The 20,900-nt window shown below is 44.7% G+C and overlaps 1 protein-coding gene across 1 annotated transcript in view; it reads left to right on the forward strand.

Annotated features, from left to right (window-relative positions):
* The first annotated feature begins 302 nt into the window (after positions 1–302).
* The window catches only part of LOC144752810 (uncharacterized), a 280,659-nt gene continuing 260,061 nt past the window's right edge, over positions 303–20,900 (forward strand). The window contains exons 1-2 of the mRNA XM_078640659.1: positions 303–330; positions 2,221–2,292. Of these exons, the coding sequence (XP_078496785.1) occupies positions 303–330; positions 2,221–2,292 (100 nt within the window). The remainder of the gene's footprint in view (positions 331–2,220; positions 2,293–20,900) is intronic.

Below are 20,900 nucleotides of genomic sequence, written 5' to 3' on the forward strand. Positions count from 1 at the left end.
ACACCTTCCTCTTTAAGGTGCATCACCTCGTAGCAGCACTCGCCACAGAACAGGAAACAACTATGCACGTGCAGGGTCTCATTCAAGCAAAGCAGAGTGCAGAAAAGCGCTGGAGCTCACCGGAGACTGCAGAGAAGTGAAAGGAGACGACGGCACCATGTACGGGTGGTTCATAATTAGATGCGGCTCCTCTGTGCTGGTTTGTTTTCCTCCTTTAAAAAAAGAAGCGAAGATGAGAACACGTGAGGAGAAAGAACGGCCGCGCTGCCCGCGAAAGTGAAAGTGATCGCGATCAAAGACAGATGGCGGCTGCGCTCGTGAACGCAAGCGGTAGGCCACCAAAAGTCTGTGGCAGCACTTCAAAAACCCACACACTAAATTTCTCGCAGAGCAGCGCATACGCTGGCTCAGCAAGACCTAAAAAAGTTCTAATTTAGTAGGCTGGGATGCGCACAGGGGAGCTACTTAAATGGTAGTTGGAGAGCTAAGCGATACCAAAGGGGATGATGGACGGAGTGTTTGAGCAAATCAAACACTCACCCCCAGTCAACTGATCTGGGTGTAATCCATCATCATTCTTTAGCTCACTCCACCACCCCAGTTCAGACATGGCCATATGCAATCAGTCTGACCCTGTGCCTCATGGGAACAGTCCAGCCCGAACTTCCAAACCATGTCTTCCCTGGACCGTAAACAATCATCCTGGGACCGGTTTCGGATTCATAATCCTCATCAGCAAGGCTATCTTGAAACCAGTGGTAGAGTGAGCAAGGGACCCACGTCTGGGCATACGCTGCCAACTCAGGGCGAACAAAGCAGTACCAAAGGGGATGATGGAAGGAGTCTTTGAGCAAATCAAACACTCACCCCCAGTCAACTGATCTGGGTGTAATCCATCATCATTCTTTAGCTCACTCCACCACCCCAGTTCAGACATGGTCATATGCAAATCAGTCTGACCCTGTGCCTCATGGGAACAGTCCAGCCCGAACTGCCAAGCCATGTCTTCCCTGGACCGGAAACAATCATCCTGGGACCGGTTTCGGATTCATAATCCTCATCAGCCAGGCTATCTTGAATGGTGGTAGAGTGAGCAAGGGACCCAAGTCTGGGCATACCCTGCCAACTCAAGGCGAACAAAGCGATACTAAAGGGGTTTGATGGACGAGCTACTCTTTGGAGAAGCCTGATCCTAGAGTAAGACTGCTTTTTGGGTGATCAATAGGTGAACAAGAAACCAGTAGAGTATACAGTGCTGTATTCTGTAGGGTATTTTCTACTATTAGAGATTTTTATCAGCTTGTTCGACAGTGACCAAGGTTTTATTTTTACGGCTTTGTATATTCTTTCATGAGACGAACTTGATAAGCTGTACTGCTCTGAAGCCTTTCCCAATCAATGGGTGACATTCAACACCGTTGGTTCTTTCAGTCTTACTGATCGAAGCAAGGAGAGTGCATATTGTCTGAAGTTTCAGGGTTGATGTGCGGTACCACTCCCCAGAGTGTGAATTTACTGCCAGACGTTGTGAAGCTGCTGTCTTAGAAGGAGATAGTGAGTAGGGAACACGATAAAACCTGCTTGAGTATATATCTGTGTATATCAGGATAGAATGTGTGTTACTCCAAATCCAAAACGAGGCCTAATTAGTGAGGAGACATAGTTTTAAAATGATTGGTCCCCTTGTGAGGGCATGGAAGAGAGTTAGCAGTTCAGCTAAACTGTATAATGCACTTTACGCTAGTTTTTCTGGAACAGAAAATGAATAATAAGTGAGATACATAATGGAATTGAATTGCCATGCAAGATGTTAGGCATAGTGCATTTTCTAAAGAACGATGGCCTGGACACCATAGGTTTTTTAAAACACCTTAGAATTGGTGACTGAGGTTTACCTCTAGATGAGCAGTGTTGAAGTACGTCTTTCACAAAAATAAGGAATGTCCTTTAAACTGTACATCCCATGAGTTTGGTGTCTTGGTTACCTTGAGAACTCCTTTAATTTTGCTGATTTATTTCACAGTATTTTTATGATATGTTTTTCATGCAATGCATTTTGAGTGGCCGCAGTGTAGATATTATATGCATTATCGGCATGATTTTTTTATGGACATTTTGTCAGTGTGCCTACCTTGCTGGTGTTGCATATGCCTCAATACCCCCTCCCCTGACTTTGTGTCACTGAGTTTGGTGTTAAATGATCTCATTTTCTTTTTACAGGAGATGGGAGAGTGGATTTTGAAGATTTTGTGTCAGTTGTTACAGACAACCGCATCTTCGCCTGGTCTTTGGGTAAGTAAAGGCAAACCCTTAGCTGGGAGACTGTTGGCATCGTTGTATGCTTACAAAATGTTTCGGAGCTGAATAAAAAGGTTCCTGTTTTTTATGCAGCTTCAGCCTTTTGATTGGTAAAGAATAGTATATAATTCGAATCCAGTTTACACGCTGCTCAAGGCCGAATTGCTGATTGATGACTATGACACTCTCTAGCACTTTACTTTAAACAATGAATTGTGATTTAGAGTGAATAATACCTTTTACTTCATGAAATGAAATTACTAATAGGTTTGGTATCCAGACCACAGTTTTTATTGAATGAAAGGTATGGTCTAAGTCAGACAGTCTTAGCAGTCTCGCCAGCCTCATGTTTTTCCCAAAAATATACAACAAAAACATACATATATAGAGGCTCCCAATCAACATTTTCACAATAAGTCTGTTGAAATGTTACTCAAATTATACTCCCTCCCACCCTAGAAAAAGGTAGAGATCAACAGACCCGCCGACTCCAGCCATTGAATGTTTTCACTTTGAGTGACAGCATTTTTTTATTGCACATGTTCGCATATACCTAAAGAATATTTCCCCAAAAAATTGAAATTGTTAGAAACTTCCACTGTCCAATGACTGTTTGTCCCTTTGTATAGTAGGTTAACAGCAAATATTTTCTTAACTCTTGAGACGTATTGTAAATGACAATGTTAATTCCTCACTATAAACCAGCTTTAGTATATTTATTTATCCTGCAGAAAATTAGCACAAGTCATTAGAGTAGCTAGAGTGTATATGCAGATTTTTAGGTTGAAGTCACACCCCTTCTTACGTACTTGATGTAAGTAAAAAAGTGTATTCGATTTTTCTTGAAAATCACAAAAGTATACATATGAAATATATAGCATAGAACATCATTAGCATGCCACCTCTACAAATTATAAATGAATGAATAAAGGAAGCAATTAAGCTTCTATGGCAAACTGGTACAATCGCAGTATTAAAACCAGCTAAAAGGGACAAAACCCAATTGTTTAAAAAAGAAAACAGATACTAACATTCACCGCCCATTAATAACCCCGGATAAAAATGAGTTTGGTCAAAACAGATGGTTGGTGATTTTAACATTTCAAGAAAGAGAAAGGCCAGCCTAACTTGATTGAAATTCATGGACAAAAGAAGTGGGCGGATGAATTTATAATGAAGATGGTTAAATCTGGGGCATATCATGACAATGTGGAGGGAGTCAGGTGGAGAAACATCATCACAGTAACAAGGTGGAAGGTCTGAAACTTTGCACAAAGACCTCTTGGGGAACAGAAGTTGTTAGGACATGTTAAGGCTGAAATATGTTAACAGCCTGAAGTTAAAGTTAGACATCTCCAACGACAATGTAGTGCTCCATTCCAAGTACAATTTTTCACCATGAAAAATTGATGCATGGCGAATTTGTGGAGGGCCACCCCCTCCTGTTCCACAGCCGCCCTTTCATAAAATGCCTGTTTTAGTCATGGTATATCTCTCCTAGATATACCTTCTAGGTCAGTAAATATCTAGAGATGGCCCAGACCATTAAAAATGTGCCTAATATAAGCAACCCACAGAATGCTCAACATGCCTTCCATAACCATACAGTCTTGAGTGATGAGCATATTAGGAGACTAATCCTCTCTCGACAAGACGTACAACCATAATAACATGGGATGCAAGGCAATCAAGTCAGTAATATACCCTAGTCCCACTTCCTCATGAATCATGAAGTATCTCCGAGGGGGTGCTTGCTGGTACTCTGAGAAGGCATCTCGGAATTCTTGGTGACCTGAAGCTGTGGGCAGGACACATAGCCCCACATTTCACAGCCATAACACGCCAACGAGACAAACTTAGCCTTAAAAACTTTGAGCATTGCCTCTACATTGGTATGACCCATGTGCCTTGCCAAGATACCAACTCCGTTGATGGCCAATTTAAATCTCATTGCATTTTCCTTCAGCAAGAGTTGCCAAGAGAATCTGGAATCCATAAGGATCCCTAAATACGAAAAATGCTAAACCCTGGAGATGGAGTGGCCCTGAATGAGTAACTTTTAGATCTAGTGTTCCTAGGGCCCACCACCATGACATGGGATTTGAGGTACTTAGTAGTAAGATCAAGTCTAACCATATAAATAACAACCAGAGGGCGGCCTCCCACTAGTTGCTGCATTAAAATGGTGCGTAGGCAAGGGAGCCCACAGAACCACTTTCAATTTAAATGAATCACCCGGAATGCCATCAGGTCCAGATCCTTTCCCTCTGGCAAGGACATATTGGCTTTCCTAACCTTCTTCCATTGCAAACAAAGACTCTGTGAAGCCCCCACCTTTGGTGAAGGGTCATCGCTGGATTAAAGATCATAAATCGCCCCAAAATAATCCCGCCATGCTTAAGGGGAAAATAGTCAGGGCCTGTGCACTCACTAGATGAGAAGCAAAGATGGAATGATTCACAACTCTCCAGAACTCGGCAGAGTCATGCAGAGTACAAGCCCTCAACAACTTGTCCCCAAGCTCCCTCTTGAGAGACATCTTCCTCTCACAACGAGCTGTACGATAGCAAGCTCTGGCCCTATTTACTTATTCCCTATCACAAGACTGCCTGTGTAGGGGGACCATGAGTACTCTGTGGGCCTTGATACATGCCTTGTTGAACCCTCTACTGGGTGGCGCTGGACGAAGGCTGAAGAAGCGTTAAGGGCAGACTTTATATAGCTGGCTATATTAGCAAAACAATCAGAATGTTAGAATCAGAGCCCCCATTGTCTAAACGGATGCTGAAATCCTGATAGTAGGTGAAAAGTAAGGAAAGATGGAAAACCGCTGGAACCACCTTAGCCCAGTTGAGTCTTCTCTCCTGAGCAACAGGAAGAACCGGTTCCAAAAAAGGGTATCGGGCCCGACCCCAGTTGCAAACCATCTGAACGAGGCCAGCACGGGATTATGATCACTCAAAGGGTGTAAGACTATCTTAAAGTCAATTAATGAAGTAAAAAGACAGGAAGAACCAAAAATATAATCAATGATAGAATAGCCTGTCCAAACTCCCTTGAAAGTGGGGATCTGCAATTCATTGCAGGAGTCCCACCAATGTAAAAGATTCTCAAGAGAGTGGTCTACAAACAGTGAGTTAAATCTTTCACCTAAGGAGGTGTGTTTCTGATATGCCTGGTCCCCAGTCACCAGGTCATTGTCTTACGATGAATCCGCATACAAGAAACAATCTGTATAAGGGTGTAAATTAAGATCACACAACAAGAGGAGTACGATAAAGCTGGAAAAACTTGCAACAAAATTACTGAAGAGCTGACTAAGCTCACTTGCAACAGCCTGCTTCCTGCAAGTTGAATGATAGACATTGACAACAATGACCCTCAGTTGGTTAGGAAAGGTCAGAAGAGTGCCTAAAATGGAGTGTATGGGTGAGTCAATATCTCCATTTCGCATTTGAGACTGTCTCTAATAAAAGTGACAAGCCATCCTATAGCTCTACCATGAGGGGAGGGCAAGGCAGGGGAAATAAACTAGACACAACCATCTAGAACAAGGGAGCCCTCCATGTGCCACTTGTCTTGTAGACATCTGATGCCATTCAGGTGTAAAATGTCAGTGCAATCCTTGGCCCCCAACTTCCCTCTAAGTCCTGCAATATTCCAACTCAGAACCTTAAGTATGTTTGAATCAGTGGTGGTAAATTCAGACGAAACAAAGGAGGCATGAGGTAAAGGCTTGGATGGTCAGTTAAGGGCTAGAAGCGATTGCTAAATATAAGGTTTGAGTTCTGGAGAGGCAGGGGAGTATACTGAGCCCGAGGTCCCTCTAACAACGGCCTAGGCAATGCTGTCCTGCTGTACCGCCATTCCAGAGTAAGGGAAGGGGCTTTGTAAAAATAGCCCAGGGGGAGCAAAGGAAAGTTTCCATCTTGCACAGTCGCTCACCGGAATGTATCTCGGATGACACCTGCCTGCCAGTGGTTAGTAAAATTGATTAACACGCAGTCTCCTGCAAAAGTTTTAAGGGTGTGTCCCAACCAACACAGTCTCCGCTCCATGATAACGTCTCTTGCACAAAGATGGTCATTCTTGATCTTGAAAGAGAGCCAGTGCAGAACTTTATTTTTTAATTGTGGACAACCCTACGTAGTTGTTTTTTAAAGAGGGGACATTGGCCATATCGACAACTTAGGGAGCTGCCCCTGGGGGAAGTTCTATGGTAACCTTACGAGGGGTGTAATCGGTGATTGGAGTAAAAGAGTTCAGCTCACCCTTCCCCTCTTGCGAGTCACTAATCAGGAATGGGACCTGGAAGGCAGTGAAGGGGAATGGGGCTAAGATGCTTCCATGGACTTCTCTACATCAAAGGAGCTTCTCTACATCAAAGAATACAGCATATCTGGATATTATCGTGTTAGCAATAAATGAAGGCCAGCAGTGCCCTTCCACATGTGCATATTTCTGTGAGTACAAACAATCAAAATATTTTGCAATTAAATTTAACATGCCTTGTAGTCTAAGGAAACTATGTTTTAGCAGCACTATCCGGCTTTCCGAATAGTAAAGGTTTGCAAAAACCATGACAAAACAAACAGTACATTGACAAAGCCGGAAGGCTGGCAGCCAACACCAGACTTGTTGACTTGCCTGTCTCTATTTGAAGCTGTGGTACCTATTTGCATGGTTTTCTCTTCATTTGGTTTTGTTCTTAAAGGAATCATGCCCAAGTTCAAAGCTTTACCCTCCATTTTTGTCAAATACAAGGTTTGATTGAAATTGTGAATGGTAAATAAGAGAGTTTACTCTAATGAAACGGGATCTGGACTCCCTACAGAGTTATTCATTGTTCATAAATACAGTGAAGATTCCCATGATAGGGAACCAGGACTACAGGATACATTTGACTTATTCTTAAGGCTATAATTTAAAAAAACTATTCAAACACCCAAGAAGACATATTCGGCTACTAAAATGAAAGTAAACATGCTGGGTTCTGAATAGGTGAACTAAACAGTTTGTTGTCCTTTGTCTTAAATAAAGCATTTATATGCCCAATTAAAAAAAATTATTGCGACTTGATATAATTAATTATGCTTTATTCTTAGCCTACTTGCAAAAATGTAAGAAGACCCTCCAGAAAGAGATCACTGATCATATGATGCTTAAAAAGTGCCTAAGGCGGGATTTCACAAGGTTGTTTATGATCTGGCTCTAAACAAAGAAAGGAAGCAATGTGAAAGATGCTGTTTGAGAGTTTAATTCCATTAGGACCCTTTCCTAATGTTGACAGCCCATCAAATGTTTTTTATTTTTATAAAAATTAGAGTTCAGAGTTGTTGTAGGATGTGGCATACCACCAGCTGCACATTGCTGGTCCTTAAGCTGCCATCATTTGTGGAAGAAGCATTTTGGGCCTCATTTCAGGGTTTTATATTTGTTCCATAGCTGTAGAACTAAGCACATGAAGTATGGAGTATCCAATACAAATTAATTAGTTATTTGCTAACTTCTTTGATATGCTTACCAGTTGCTTTTTGTGGTAGACAGAGAATTACTGAGAGACAACATTTTAAATCATGGAGGAAACGTGTTTTGTACAACTAACACATGTAACAACATATGCCAACAGGTAATTGTGACATGGCATAGTACTCTGGACTAAGAAGGAGAAACCAACTTTTTGTTGGTTGTATGAGCAACACAATAGAAGAAATACTAAACGGAGCAAGGAAAGACCTAGCTTGCTTGCTAAGGCCCACATTACAAGTCAGGGTGAGCAGAACTATCAAGTGGAATTCACCTCCCCTTGATCACAAGTGATCGGTGCTCCTGGGTGCGAGAACACCAGATCCCATTATACTAGTTAGAAAAAGCAGCTGATTTAAACACTTGAAGCTTTGGCCGCAACAGCAGCCAAGCCTCAGTCCCCATCCCTGAAAATTTCTTTTGCCTCCTTTTCCCCTCTAAATTCACCTCCCTTCTCACATTTACCTTCTCAGAGTGGGAGCGTGTTAAACCTGATGAAATAGGGATCTGTGCATTTTTGCAACAGATAAAACTGGATCCACACAGTTATTCTTTATTACATGGGGTTTAACTCATATCTGCACAATACCCGTGGGGGTGGGGGTCTTATCATAAGGTACCAATAGTTACGGGTGTGGAGTTTGCACCCCACTACTACTCTGCAACTACTAATGAGAGCCCTAGGATGGTATTGGAAGAGTAATCATCATAATCATGAAGTTGTTTTTGCAGTTTCCTTGTCTAGGAAGAAAGGCATAATTAAGTATGATGATTACACTGTACTGTATTGTTACATTTATATAGGGATTACTACCCCCTTAAGGGCTGTTGAAGCACTTGTCTTTGTATTATGTGGCATCCTGCACCTTGTACAGCGTGTGGTTGGAAAGGTATTGTCTTTTTTTGATGCTATGTGTTAAGTGTTTCCAAGTCACACTTGATGCCCACATAGGTGTGGTTAGCGTGCTATGAGATGCTGAGCTTAGCAGTGTGATGGACGAAGAAGCTTGAGAGATAGATGTGAAGTTTATGGCTTTCAGTAAACTGCAACTTTGAACAATTGTACATGCCTTTTTGTATGGCAGTTTGTATGATCACAGTCCACTAAGCTGGTTAACGCACTCAATTGTCCATCATCAGAGTTTTAGTTTAACGATTTTGGTCTTGAGCCCATTACCTTTTATCACATCTGTCCTGTTGCTGCTCTGAATATTTCTGATGGATACTTCTAACCCCAGATTCCTCAACTTGGAATATCCCTGTAGCCCAGACTAGATCCAGAGAATTTAGGACAAGTGCTTGTACGCACCAATGAATGGTGTGTTGCGGTTCTGCACTGACTACATACCAACCTATAAGTAACAGAATGGAGCCTCATATAAGCACCAACACTGTATGCTGATGTAAGTTTCTCTTTTTAGTGCCATCTGGCATGGATCCTAAGTTCTGCTTCCACTTTTGTCAGTCTTATGATTAAGCCAAAGGAAGTACACAAGCTAGCATCAATGTATTCCCCCTACTAGAGCAGTCAACAAACTGCTTTAGTTTACACTTATTGCCTCATGTCCAATTGGTGGGGGACAGGATTCAGCACTTCCTCCTGGGTAAACAATCTATCATGTCCGACAGATCGGTCTTACAGATTATTCAAAAAGGCAACACCCTACTGTTTCTCTGCTCTCCCCCCCCAATATTCCTCTCACACAAGAACAAATTATTGAGGAGCATTTGTCCATCCTGCTGCAGGAGGTATGCCTGGTGTTCTCTAAGGGTGCTATAGAGCAGATACCGGAGTTAGAGAAAGGCAGGGGTTGTCATTACCACTATTTCCTCACCACAAAAAGCAACGGGAGCCTCAGGCTTACCTTGGATCTTTGCCCCCTGAATACCTTCCTGTGGAATGACAAATTCCAAATTCTCACATGGCTCAGATTCTTTCCGAACCTGGATCCAGGAGACTGCATGGTGTCCTTGGACTTGCAGGAGGATATCTATTTTCATACACCTGTCCTGAGGTCCCATAAGATGGGCCAGGAATATTTTCTGTTTGCCATCCTTTGTTTTGGCCTCACCAGCACCCCTTGGGGGCTCATGGCGATGATGTCTGTATTTGCTGTCCACTTTTGAAGTTGGAAGGTCATTGCTAGTGGGTTGTGGGGGTCATCTGGGTGAAGTAAAGGTCAGACGCCTCTGGTCTCCAGTGGAGGGTCAGCAAAACATCAACCTACTGGCGCTATGGGCCATCTGTTTGGCTATGAAGGCTTTCCTCGCTTCCATCAAGGGAAGGCTAGTGCAGGTACTAACAGACAACACTACTGCCTTGTAATACGGCAACAAGCAAGGCGGACTGGGGTCATGGGCCCTGTGCCAGGAGGCTCTGTGCCTCTGAATGTGGCTGGAGACCAGAACATCTTCTTGGTCATCAGCCCCCTGGCAGGGTCCGTAAATGGCAGAGTGGACAAACTAGGCAGACGTTGTCTGGCAGAACATGAGTAGCGTTTATAACCCTAGGTGTTACAGGGCGTATACGGCCAGTGGGGACGGCTCAGGCTAAATTCTGTCACCACAGTTGAGAACACAATGTTAACAGCTTTACGCACTGGAGTTTCCATGAGAGCACTCATTGTGAGATGCATTCTGACTGCAAAGGACAAAGTGACTCCTGTAGGTCTACCTGCCACTACCTCACGTCCCCCCGAGTTCTTAAGAAGATCAGGAACGACCGGTCCCAAGTCATCCAAATTCCGCCAGTTGGGCCAGGAGAGTGTGGTACCACAAACTCCTGAACCTGAGCTTCTGCCCTCTGATCAGGATATTCCTTTGGGAGTACCTCTACTCTCAGCAACAGGGTAGGGACCTCCACCTTAACTTCTGCAGCTTACACCTCCATATGTGGAAATTAAGTGGCTGCAATTTATAGCATTTGATCTACCTTTTGAATTGTTGGATGTCATCAGACACCACTCAACAAAATCTATCTATGCTGGGACAATTTTGTAATCTGATGTGGCGCCCGGGACCAAACCTTTTATGATGCCACCTTTGCACCTTAACTTAGTTTTGACATTGATCGTGTTTATGTCCTTCAAAACTTTGCATAATTGCTCACTGCATTGTGTGACTGTAAACTTTCTTCCTTATTTCGATTAAGACAACTCATTGCATGAGTAAACGTTAGGCACTTTCAGTGCAACTGCCTTATGCCACCACGATTCCAGACTAGACAAGAGATAAATATTCATGTGTAGATTTACTACAAGTGAATTTACTCTTACCCTTTTGAATAATTTAATGCTTTTGTCTATTCGCCATTTCTGTGTGTAAGGTTACTATAAGTGAATGTACTCTTACCCTTTTAGGTAATTTAATACTTTTGGCTGTTCACCATTTCTGTGTGTAAAGTTACTTAAATGTGTAGACTTGCATGGCCCACTTCCTGAAATAGGGGGTGGAGTCAGTAAAAACGTCAAATACAACCATAATGTTACTATTAGTTGTGGCTTTATGACTGTGTTTTATGTTCTGCATACTTGGAGGAGACCTGTCCAATCAGAATGGAGGTATCTCCATGGAAATGTATAGGAAAATGTATTCAACTTTTCAAAAGATTTTATAAAATAATGTACATTAAATATTAATGTTATATATTTATTTTAGAAATGGAATAATGTATGATACAGCAGCGGTACTTAACCTTTTGACTTCAGTGGACCACCACTGAGCTATTACTGTAAACCAGGGACCCCTACGGAATATTTACTGGAATCCAGGGACCACTACTGAGTCATTCCTGGAAATTAGGGGCCTTAACCTATGCTATTTCTGCTATTTAAACCTCTTAACAATACACAAAAATACAGAAACAAGTTTATAATAAACATATTACGAATGGTGAAATATTTCATTTAAGTCACAAAGAACTATAGAAAAATCATACTTCAATTTTATGGTTTAAATCTTTTATTGTTTTAAAAAAACATAACAAGGGGAAACAGGACCCCCTTCTCCATCAAAACAGTGCAGTACAGACATCAATAGTCAGCGCTGTTAGTTTTACTAAGTAATTGCTGTGAGCGGGTCAACAATAGACAACTCAGAAGGAACACATGAGGGAATCAAACATCAACCCCTTCCCACTCCCCCCTCACCCCCCATCCCCAAATCATAAGGGCCAAACAAAGAAAGGGGAGAAATAATGCCAGCAGTGTGGAAATTACCCTGTCCTCCGAGGAGCGCGTTTCTCAGGGATTTGTGTGTCTGCCAGGCGGAGGAGCCGTAGGTATCGAGGGCAAGTCAGTTCCCTGAACTCCGCTGTAAGCAGGGTCAGTAAAGGCCGTCACAGTTCTGGGAACTCGTCTCCCCTTCCCGCTAAAATGAGAGACAGTTTTTCCATGCCTAGCACAATCCATAGCCTCTGCAACCAGCCAGCTTGTGTGGAGGAGCCTGAGGAGAGCGCCAGTGAGCGAGTATCTTCTGGGTGGCAGCCCCTAGGGCGATGGCAATGAGGCGGCCTCTCCTAGATTTCAGGGGGTATGTCAGCGGGTTGGGCAACCCTAAGAGGATGTAAGCTGGGAAGCGTGGGAGTTGTGTGTCTAGGTGAGAGTCTATGTCATCTAGGATTGTAGTCCAGTAAGGTTGAATTCTGTCACAGCTCCACAACAAGTACTCTAATGTGCCCGTTTCACCACACCCCCTCCAACACTGGTCACTAATGCGAGGGTCAAAGCAGTGGAGGCGTTCCGGTGTATGGTACCACTTTGTAGCAATTTTGGTCAGTGTCTCCGTGAGTCCTGAGTGCCATGCCCTATAATATATGCCACTCCATTCTTTATGTGAAAGGGTTCTAACAAGGTCTCGCTCCCAGCGTGCCCATCCCGCGTTGTAAGTGTGGGTGTTGACCCCCAAGGAGATGTTTATACAGGTCTGAGATTAATTTCTTATCTGACGTTCGCGTTACCAGCCACTTCTCATAAGGGGTTAAAAATCGTTGAGCTCCAAGTTCAATTTGAGGTTGGAGAGCCCAATGCCTAAGTGGCAAATAATTCAGTCTATCTGTCTCTGGGATGCCATAATCTGCCCTGATTTGCGGGTATGGAATGATGCCCTGTAAGTCAAATAGATGTCCCAGAGATCGACAAGGGGTGAGGCGCCAATTCGCGAACGCTCTGGGGTCAAGACCTGGAGTAAAATCAGGGTTGTTGAACAATTGAGTCATAGGAGAGGGAAATGATGTCAACCCGTGTGAGATAGCTGTACGATCCCAGGCTTCCAGGAGTCTACTTGTGATATGGGAGGCGTAGAGGTTGGGAGGTCGATGTTTCTTCCTAAGGAAGGGGATACCCTGCAAAGGCATGCCTGCAACCGCCTGGTCCTGGAACAGCCAATGTTTTTCGGATTCCAGGCGGTGCCTCTCCACCAGATAGCGAATCTGTGCCGTGAAGAAGTAGAGTTGCCGATCCGGTATACCGACTCTACCTTGTTCCGGGAGGAGGACCGCGATTGCCTGCTTGAACCGTGGCCGACGGCCTTGCCAGATGAAGTGAGCGAGCTCGGACTGGGTCTGTTGGATACAGCCTGCCGGGGGACGCAAAGGCAGAGTTTGGAAGAAGTAAAGAATCTGGGGAAGGATCGTCATCTTCACGGCGGCTATTCCGCCTAACCATGAAAAGGGGTGGTGTTTCCATCTGTGCAGTTCCCCTCGAATTTGGGTGCGAAGCTTCTCATAATTAGCTGTGATGGTAGCGGGGACGTTGGGTCCCAGTTGCACACCCAAGTAGGGAACCGTGGTGTCCGACCATTGAACAGGATGCTCTTCCCATAGGTGGGCCAGTGTGGTCTCAGATAGTGATAGATTAAAGGGCAACTGATTTGTCCCTGTTAATCTTAAACGCCGAGGCCTGCCCGAACTTGGCAAACTCAATAAAGAGGGCCCGGAGGGACTGGGCTGGGTTAGTGATAGAAAGCAAAATGTTGTCTGCATATAGGCTAAATTTGTGGACATCTACCCCGAATGTAATCCCTGTAATGAGGGAGTGGTGCCGGATTTTCTGCGCCAGTGGCTCCATGTAGAGCGCAAAGAGAATGGGTGCCCCTGCCTATGAGGAAGCGGGAGGACGTCCGGCCATTGACCTGCACCGTGGCCCAGGGCGAGCAATAACAATTGAGAATGCGGGTACATAGAATTTCACCAAAGCCGTGCTGCAGTACTTGTTCTAAATAGGGCCAATGGACTCTGTCGAAGGCCTTTTCTGCGTCAATGGCCAGTAACATGCAGTCCTTTTGAATGCGCGACGCCGTTTCTGCAAGGTGTAATACCCTTTTTGTGTTGTCACTGGTCTGATGCTGTGTGATAAAACCTGCCTGATCCGGCTCCACCAATTGAGGCATACAAGGGGTCAAACGTGTTGCGAGAATTCTCGTGTACAGCTTGATGTCGATGTTGAGAAGAGAAGTGAAATTGGCCTATAAGCACTACAGCTGGTAGCGTCTTTCCTGGGTTTCGGGATGACTAAAATCGAGGCCTCCAGCATTTCCTCCGGGATAGCACCGGGTTGGGCAAACATGTTAAACAGGTCACGCAGCACATGAGCCACCTGGGTGCAAAAGGTCTTATAGAAAGCAGCGGAGTAGCCATCTGGGCCAGGGGATTTCCCAAGATGGATGCGCGAGATAGTCACGATGACCTCCTCCAGTCTAATGGCCCTGTCCAAGTGTGCAGCCTGAGCCGGATTCAGAGGAGGGAGCCGCGCTCTGTCTAGATATTCCAGGCTGTGGAGCGTGTCAAGAGAGCGTAGAAGACCCAGAAGGCTTCTGCTATTGCTACATCGTCAGAGACTAGGGTATCTCCAGTTGTACGTATATTGTGCACCCCTTGCCTCGGTCGCATCTCCCATAGTTAATGAGCCAAGAGGCGGCCGCATCTATCCCCCGGTATAATAGGAATGACGTAAGCTGCATATTCAGCTTTCTCTTGGTCCAGGGCCACTAATTGTTTCCGCTCTACACAAAGCTGACGCCTGGCCCTTGCTGCCCCGGTGCGCTGGTGCATCTGCTCCAGCTCTGCCACCCATTGTGTAAGCTCAGCTCGCTTCTGGCTCCGTTCTTTTTTGATGGCCGTGGAGATGGCTATAAATTCCCCTCATAGGACGGCCTTAAGGGCAGTCCACTGTGTCGCCAGCGAGGTGTTGGCATTGAGGGACAGATAGTTTGAGATACCGGTCTTAACCCCTTCGCTGCTAGGCCTTTTCCCCTCCTGTGCTGAGGCTTTTTTTGGCGTTTTGGAGTAGTGCGCGCTTAGGCCCTTGTAACTTTTTGACCACATAAGGTATCCACGCCAAATTTGCGTCCTTTTCTTCCAACATCATGTGGATTCTAAAGGCGCCCAGGGTTTGTGGATTCCCTTGGAGGGGGCCCAGAAATTAACCAAAATATAGTGATTTTTTGTTTTTTTCAGAAAAATGGGGAAAAACGGGCTGCAAATGAAAGCCTCTGGGTGTTTCCCTGAAAATGGTATCACAAAAGGGTTTGTGGGGCTGAAATCTCCATTTTCTCAGCTTTCAGGGAATGACAGACTTTTGTCAGAGAACCGAAATTTTTCACTCAGTTTTGGCATTTTTCTGGGACATAGCCTATTTTTGCTATTTTTAGAGCTTTCCACCTCCTTCCAGTTAATGGTAGAAATGAGTTTGAAAGCAATAATGGATCCTGGAAAGCTTTACATTTTCGAAAAGTAGACAAAATTCTGAATTCAGAAAGGGGTCATTTGTCTAAATCCATGAAGGTTTCGTTATAGAAACTAACAGTTAGATATTGGAATATTTGAAATTTTGTTGAAAAAAACAGCCTTTTGTCTCAACGTTTTCACCTATAACTTTTTCTAATTTTGACAGCTCTTGGAAAGCAATATACCGTTACATCCGTTAGACCTTCCTGATTGTGGGGATATATGGGACTTGTAGTTTCACCAAGAACCCGACGAACCCAGATCCAAAAACTGAGCAGCAACTTGCAATGGTATTTTTTCATTTACTGGGTATAGTGCACTTTGTCTTGGAAAATGTATACATGGAATAATCTGTATGAAAGACACCTATGTATTTCTGAATTGGGTACAAATTATAGAGTTCAGAAACAGTATATAATTGCACATTTTCAAAGTTGGGAATACTCATACTAGCATGAGAATTATTGGTCATTTTTCATAAAGATTTTTTTTTTACACAATGTCTTTCATTCAAAGGGAGAAATCCATGAAAGCTCAATTGGTAATAACAGTTGATTTACAAATCTGAATTACCCCAAGTGTCCCGATAAAAACGGTACCTCACTTGTGTGGGTCGGCCTTGTGCCTGCGACAGGAAACGGCGCAAAATGCAACGTGGTCACACCTAAATTTAGCAGTTACAAATTGACCCTTTTTTGTCAAAGTGCCTACCTGTAGTTTTTGCACCCTAGCTCTGCCGGCACCTAGGGAAACCTAGGAAACCTATACATTTTTGAAAACTAGACACCCAGGGGAATTCAGGATGGGGTGACTCGCCTGCCTACCCCCAGGGTTTGTTACCCAGAATCCCTTGAAAACATAAAAATTTGATAAAAAAAACACATTTTCCTCACATTTCTGTGGTGGAAAGTTCTGGAATCTGCGTGGATCAACAAATTTTTACTCACCCAGCGTGGCCCCAGGTCTCCCGAAAAAAATGGTACCTCACTTGCGTGGGTAGGCATAGTGGCTGCGACATGAAACAGCGCAAAACGCAGCATGGTCGCACCTCAATTTCCCAGTGAAATTTAGCACGATTCGGACAAAAAGACTACCTTTTGTTTTTGCGCCGTAGCTCTGCCAGCACCTAGGGAAACCTAGCAAACCTATACATTTTTGAAAACTAGACACCCAGGGGAATTCAGGATGGGGTGACTCGCCTGCCTACCCCCAGGTTTTGTTACCCAGAATCCCTTGAAAACATAAAAATTTGACCAAGAAAACACATTTTCCTCACATTTCTGTGGTGGAAAGTTCTGGAATCTGCGTGGATCAACAAATTTCCACTCACCCAGCGTGGCCCCAGGTCTCCCGTAAAAAATGGTACCTCACTTGCGTGGGTAGGCATAGTGGCTGCGACATGAAACAGCGCAAAACGCAGCATGGTCGCACCTCAATTTCCCAGTGAAATTTAGCACGATTTGGACAAAAAGACCACCTTTTGTTGCGCCGTAGCTCTGCCAGCACCTAGGGAAACCTAGCAAACCTATACATTTTTGAAAACTAGACACCCAGGGCAATTCAGGATGGGGTGACTCGCCTGCCCACCCCCAGGTTTTGTTACCCAGAATCCCTTGCAAACATAAATATTTGACCAAAAAAACACATTTTCCTCACATTTCTGTGGTGGAAAGTTCTGGAATCTGCGTGGATCAACAAATTTCCACCCACCCAGCGTGCCCCCAGGTCTCCCGAAAAAAATGGTACCTCACTTGCGTGGGTAGGCATAGTGGCTGCGACATGAAACAGCGCAAAACGCAGCATGGTCGCACCTCAATTTCCCAGTGAAATTTAGCACGATTCGGACAAAAAGACTACCTTTTGTTTTTGCGCCGTAGCTCTGCCAGCACCTAGGGAAACCTAGCAAACCTATACATTTTTGAAAACTAGACACCCAGGGCAATTCAGGATGGGGTGACTCGCCTGCCCACCCCCAGGTTTTGTTACCCAGAATCCCTTGAAAACATAAAAATTTGACCAAAAAAACACATTTTCCTCACATTTCTGTGGTGGAAAGTTCTGGAATCTGCGTGGATCAACAAATTTCCACCCACCCAGCGTGCCCCCAGGTCTCCCAAAAAAAATGGTACCTCACTTGCGTGGGTAGGCATAGTGGCTGCGACATGAAACAGTGCAAAACGCAGCATGGTCGCACCTCAATTTCCCAGTGAAATTTAGCACGATTTGGACAAAAAGACTACCTTTTGTTTTTGCGCCGTAGCTCTGCCAGCACCTAGGGAAACCTAGCAAACCTATACATTTTTGAAAACTAGACACCCAGGGCAATTCAGGATGGGGTGACTCGCCTGCCCACCCCCAGGTTTTGTTACCCAGAATCCCTTGCAAACATAAAAATGTGACCAAAAAAACACATTTTCCTCACATTTCTGTGGTGGAAAGTTCTGGAATCTGCGTGGATCAACAAATTTCCACCCACCCAGCGTGCCCCCAGGTCTCCCGAAAAAAATGGTACCTCACTTGCGTGGGTAGGCATAGTGGCTGCGACATGAAACAGCGCAAAACGCAGCATGGTCGCACCTCAATTTCCCAGTGAAATTTAGCACGATTCGGACAAAAAGACTACCTTTTGTTTTTGCGCCGTAGCTCTGCCAGCACCTAGGGAAACCTAGCAAACCTATACATTTTTGAAAACTAGACACCCAGGGGAATTCAGGATGGGGTGACTCGCCTGCCTACCCCCAGGTTTTGTTACCCAGAATCCCTTGAAAACATAAAAATTTGACCAAAAAACCACATTTTCCTCACATTTCTGTGGTGGAAAGTTCTGGAATCTGCGTGGATCAACAAATTTCCACCCACCCAGCGTGCCCCCAGGTCTCCCGAAAAAAATGGTACCTCACTTGCGTGGGTAGGCATAGTGGCTGCGACATGAAACAGCGCAAAACGCAGCATGGTCGCACCTCAATTTCCCAGTGAAATTTAGCACGATTTGGACAAAAAGACTACCTTTTGTTTTTGCGCCGTAGCTCTGCCAGCACCTAGGGAAACCTAGCAAACCTATACATTTTTGAAAACTAGACACCCAGGGCAATTCAGGATGGGGTGACTCGCCTGCCCACCCCCAGGTTTTGTTACCCAGAATCCCTTGCAAACATAAAAATTTGACCAAAAAAACACATTTTCCTCACATTTCTGTGGTGGAAAGTTCTGGAATCTGCGTGGATCAACAAATTTCCACCCACCCAGCGTGCCCCCAGGTCTCCCAAAAAAAATGGTACCTCACTTGCGTGTGTAGGCATAGTGGCTGCGACATGAAACAGCGCAAAACGCAGCATGGTCGCACCTCAATTTCCCAGTGAAATTTAGCACGATTTGGACAAAAAGACTACCTTTTGTTTTTGCGCCGTAGCTCTGCCAGCACCTAGGGAAACCTAGCAAACCTATACATTTTTGAAAACTAGACACCCAGGGCAATTCAGGATGGGGTGACTCGCCTGCCCACCCCCAGGTTTTGTTACCCAGAATCCCTTGCAAACATAAAAATTTGACCAAAAAAACACATTTTCCTCACATTTCTGTGGTGGAAAGTTCTGGAATCTGCGTGGATCAACAAATTTCCACCCACCCAGCGTGCCCCCAGGTCTCCCAAAAAAAATGGTACCTCACTTGCGTGGGTAGGCATAGTGGCTGCGACATGAAACAGCGCAAAACGCAGCATGGTCGCACCTCAATTTCCCAGTGAAATTTAGCACGATTTGGACAAAAAGACTACCTTTTGTTTTTGCGCCGTAGCTCTGCCAGCACCTAGGGAAACCTAGCAAACCTATACATTTTTGAAAACTAGACACCCAGGGCAATTCAGGATGGGGTGACTCGCCTGCCCACCCCCAGGTTTTGTTACCCAGAATCCCTTGCAAACATAAAAATTTGACCAAAAAAACACATTTTCCTCACATTTCTGTGGTGGAAAGTTCTAGAATCTGCGTGGATCAACAAATTTCCACCCACCCAGCGTGCCCCCAGGTCTCCCAAAAAAAATGGTACCTCACTTGCGTGGGTAGGCATAGTGGCTGCGACATGAAACAGCGCAAAACGCAGCATGGTCGCACCTCAATTTCCCAGTGAAATTTAGCACGATTCGGACAAAAAGACTACCTTTTGTTTTTGCGCCGTAGCTCTGCCAGCACCTAGGGAAACCTAGCAAACCTATACATTTTTGAAAACTAGACACCCAGGGGAATTCAGGATGGGGTGACTCGCCTGCCTACCCCCAGGTTTTGTTACCCAGAATCCCTTGAAAACATAAAAATTTGACCAAAAAAACACATTTTCCTCACATTTCTGTGGTGGAAAGTTCTAGAATCTGCGTGGATCAACAAATTTCCACCCACCCAGCGTGCCCCCAGGTCTCCCAAAAAAAATGGTACCTCACTTGCGTGGGTAGGCATAGTGGCTGCGACATGAAACAGTGCAAAACGCAGCATGGTCGCACCTCAATTTCCCAGTGAAATTTAGCACGATTTGGACAAAAAGACTACCTTTTGTTTTTGCGCCGTAGCTCTGCCAGCACCTAGGGAAACCTAGCAAACCTATACATTTTTGAAAACTAGACACCCAGGGCAATTCAGGATGGGGTGACTCGCCTGCCCACCCCCAGGTTTTGTTACCCAGAATCCCTTGCAAACATAAACATTTGACCAAAAAAACACATTTTCCTCACATTTCTGTGGTGGAAAGTTCTGGAATCTGCGTGGATCAACAAATTTCCACCCACCCAGCGTGCCCCCAGGTCTCCCGAAAAAAATGGTACCTCACTTGCGTGGGTAGGCATAGTGGCTGCGACATGAAACAGCGCAAAACGCAGCATGGTCGCACCTCAATTTCCCAGTGAAATTTAGCACGATTCGGACAAAAAGACTACCTTTTGTTTTTGCGCCGTAGCTCTGCCAGCACCTAGGGAAACCTAGCAAACCTATACATTTTTGAAAACTAGACACCCAGGGGAATTCAGGATGGGGTGACTCGCCTGCCTACCCCCAGGTTTTGTTACCCAGAATCCCTTGAAAACATAAAAATTTGACCCAAAAAACACATTTTCCTCACATTTCTGTGGTGGAAAGTTCTGGAATCTGCGTGGATCAACAAATTTCCACCCACCCAGCGTGCCCCCAGGTCTCCCGAAAAAAATGGTACCTCACTTGCGTGGGTAGGCATAGTGGCTGCGACATGAAACAGCGCAAAACGCAGCATGGTCGCACCTCAATTTCCCAGTGAAATTTAGCACGATTTGGACAAAAGGACTATCTTTTGTTTTTGCGCCGTAGCTCTGCCAGCACCTAGGGAAACCTAGCAA

The sequence above is a fragment of the Lissotriton helveticus genome, chromosome 5_1 (genome assembly GCF_964261635.1).
Source record: "Lissotriton helveticus chromosome 5_1, aLisHel1.1, whole genome shotgun sequence".
NCBI lineage: Eukaryota > Metazoa > Chordata > Amphibia > Caudata > Salamandridae > Lissotriton > Lissotriton helveticus.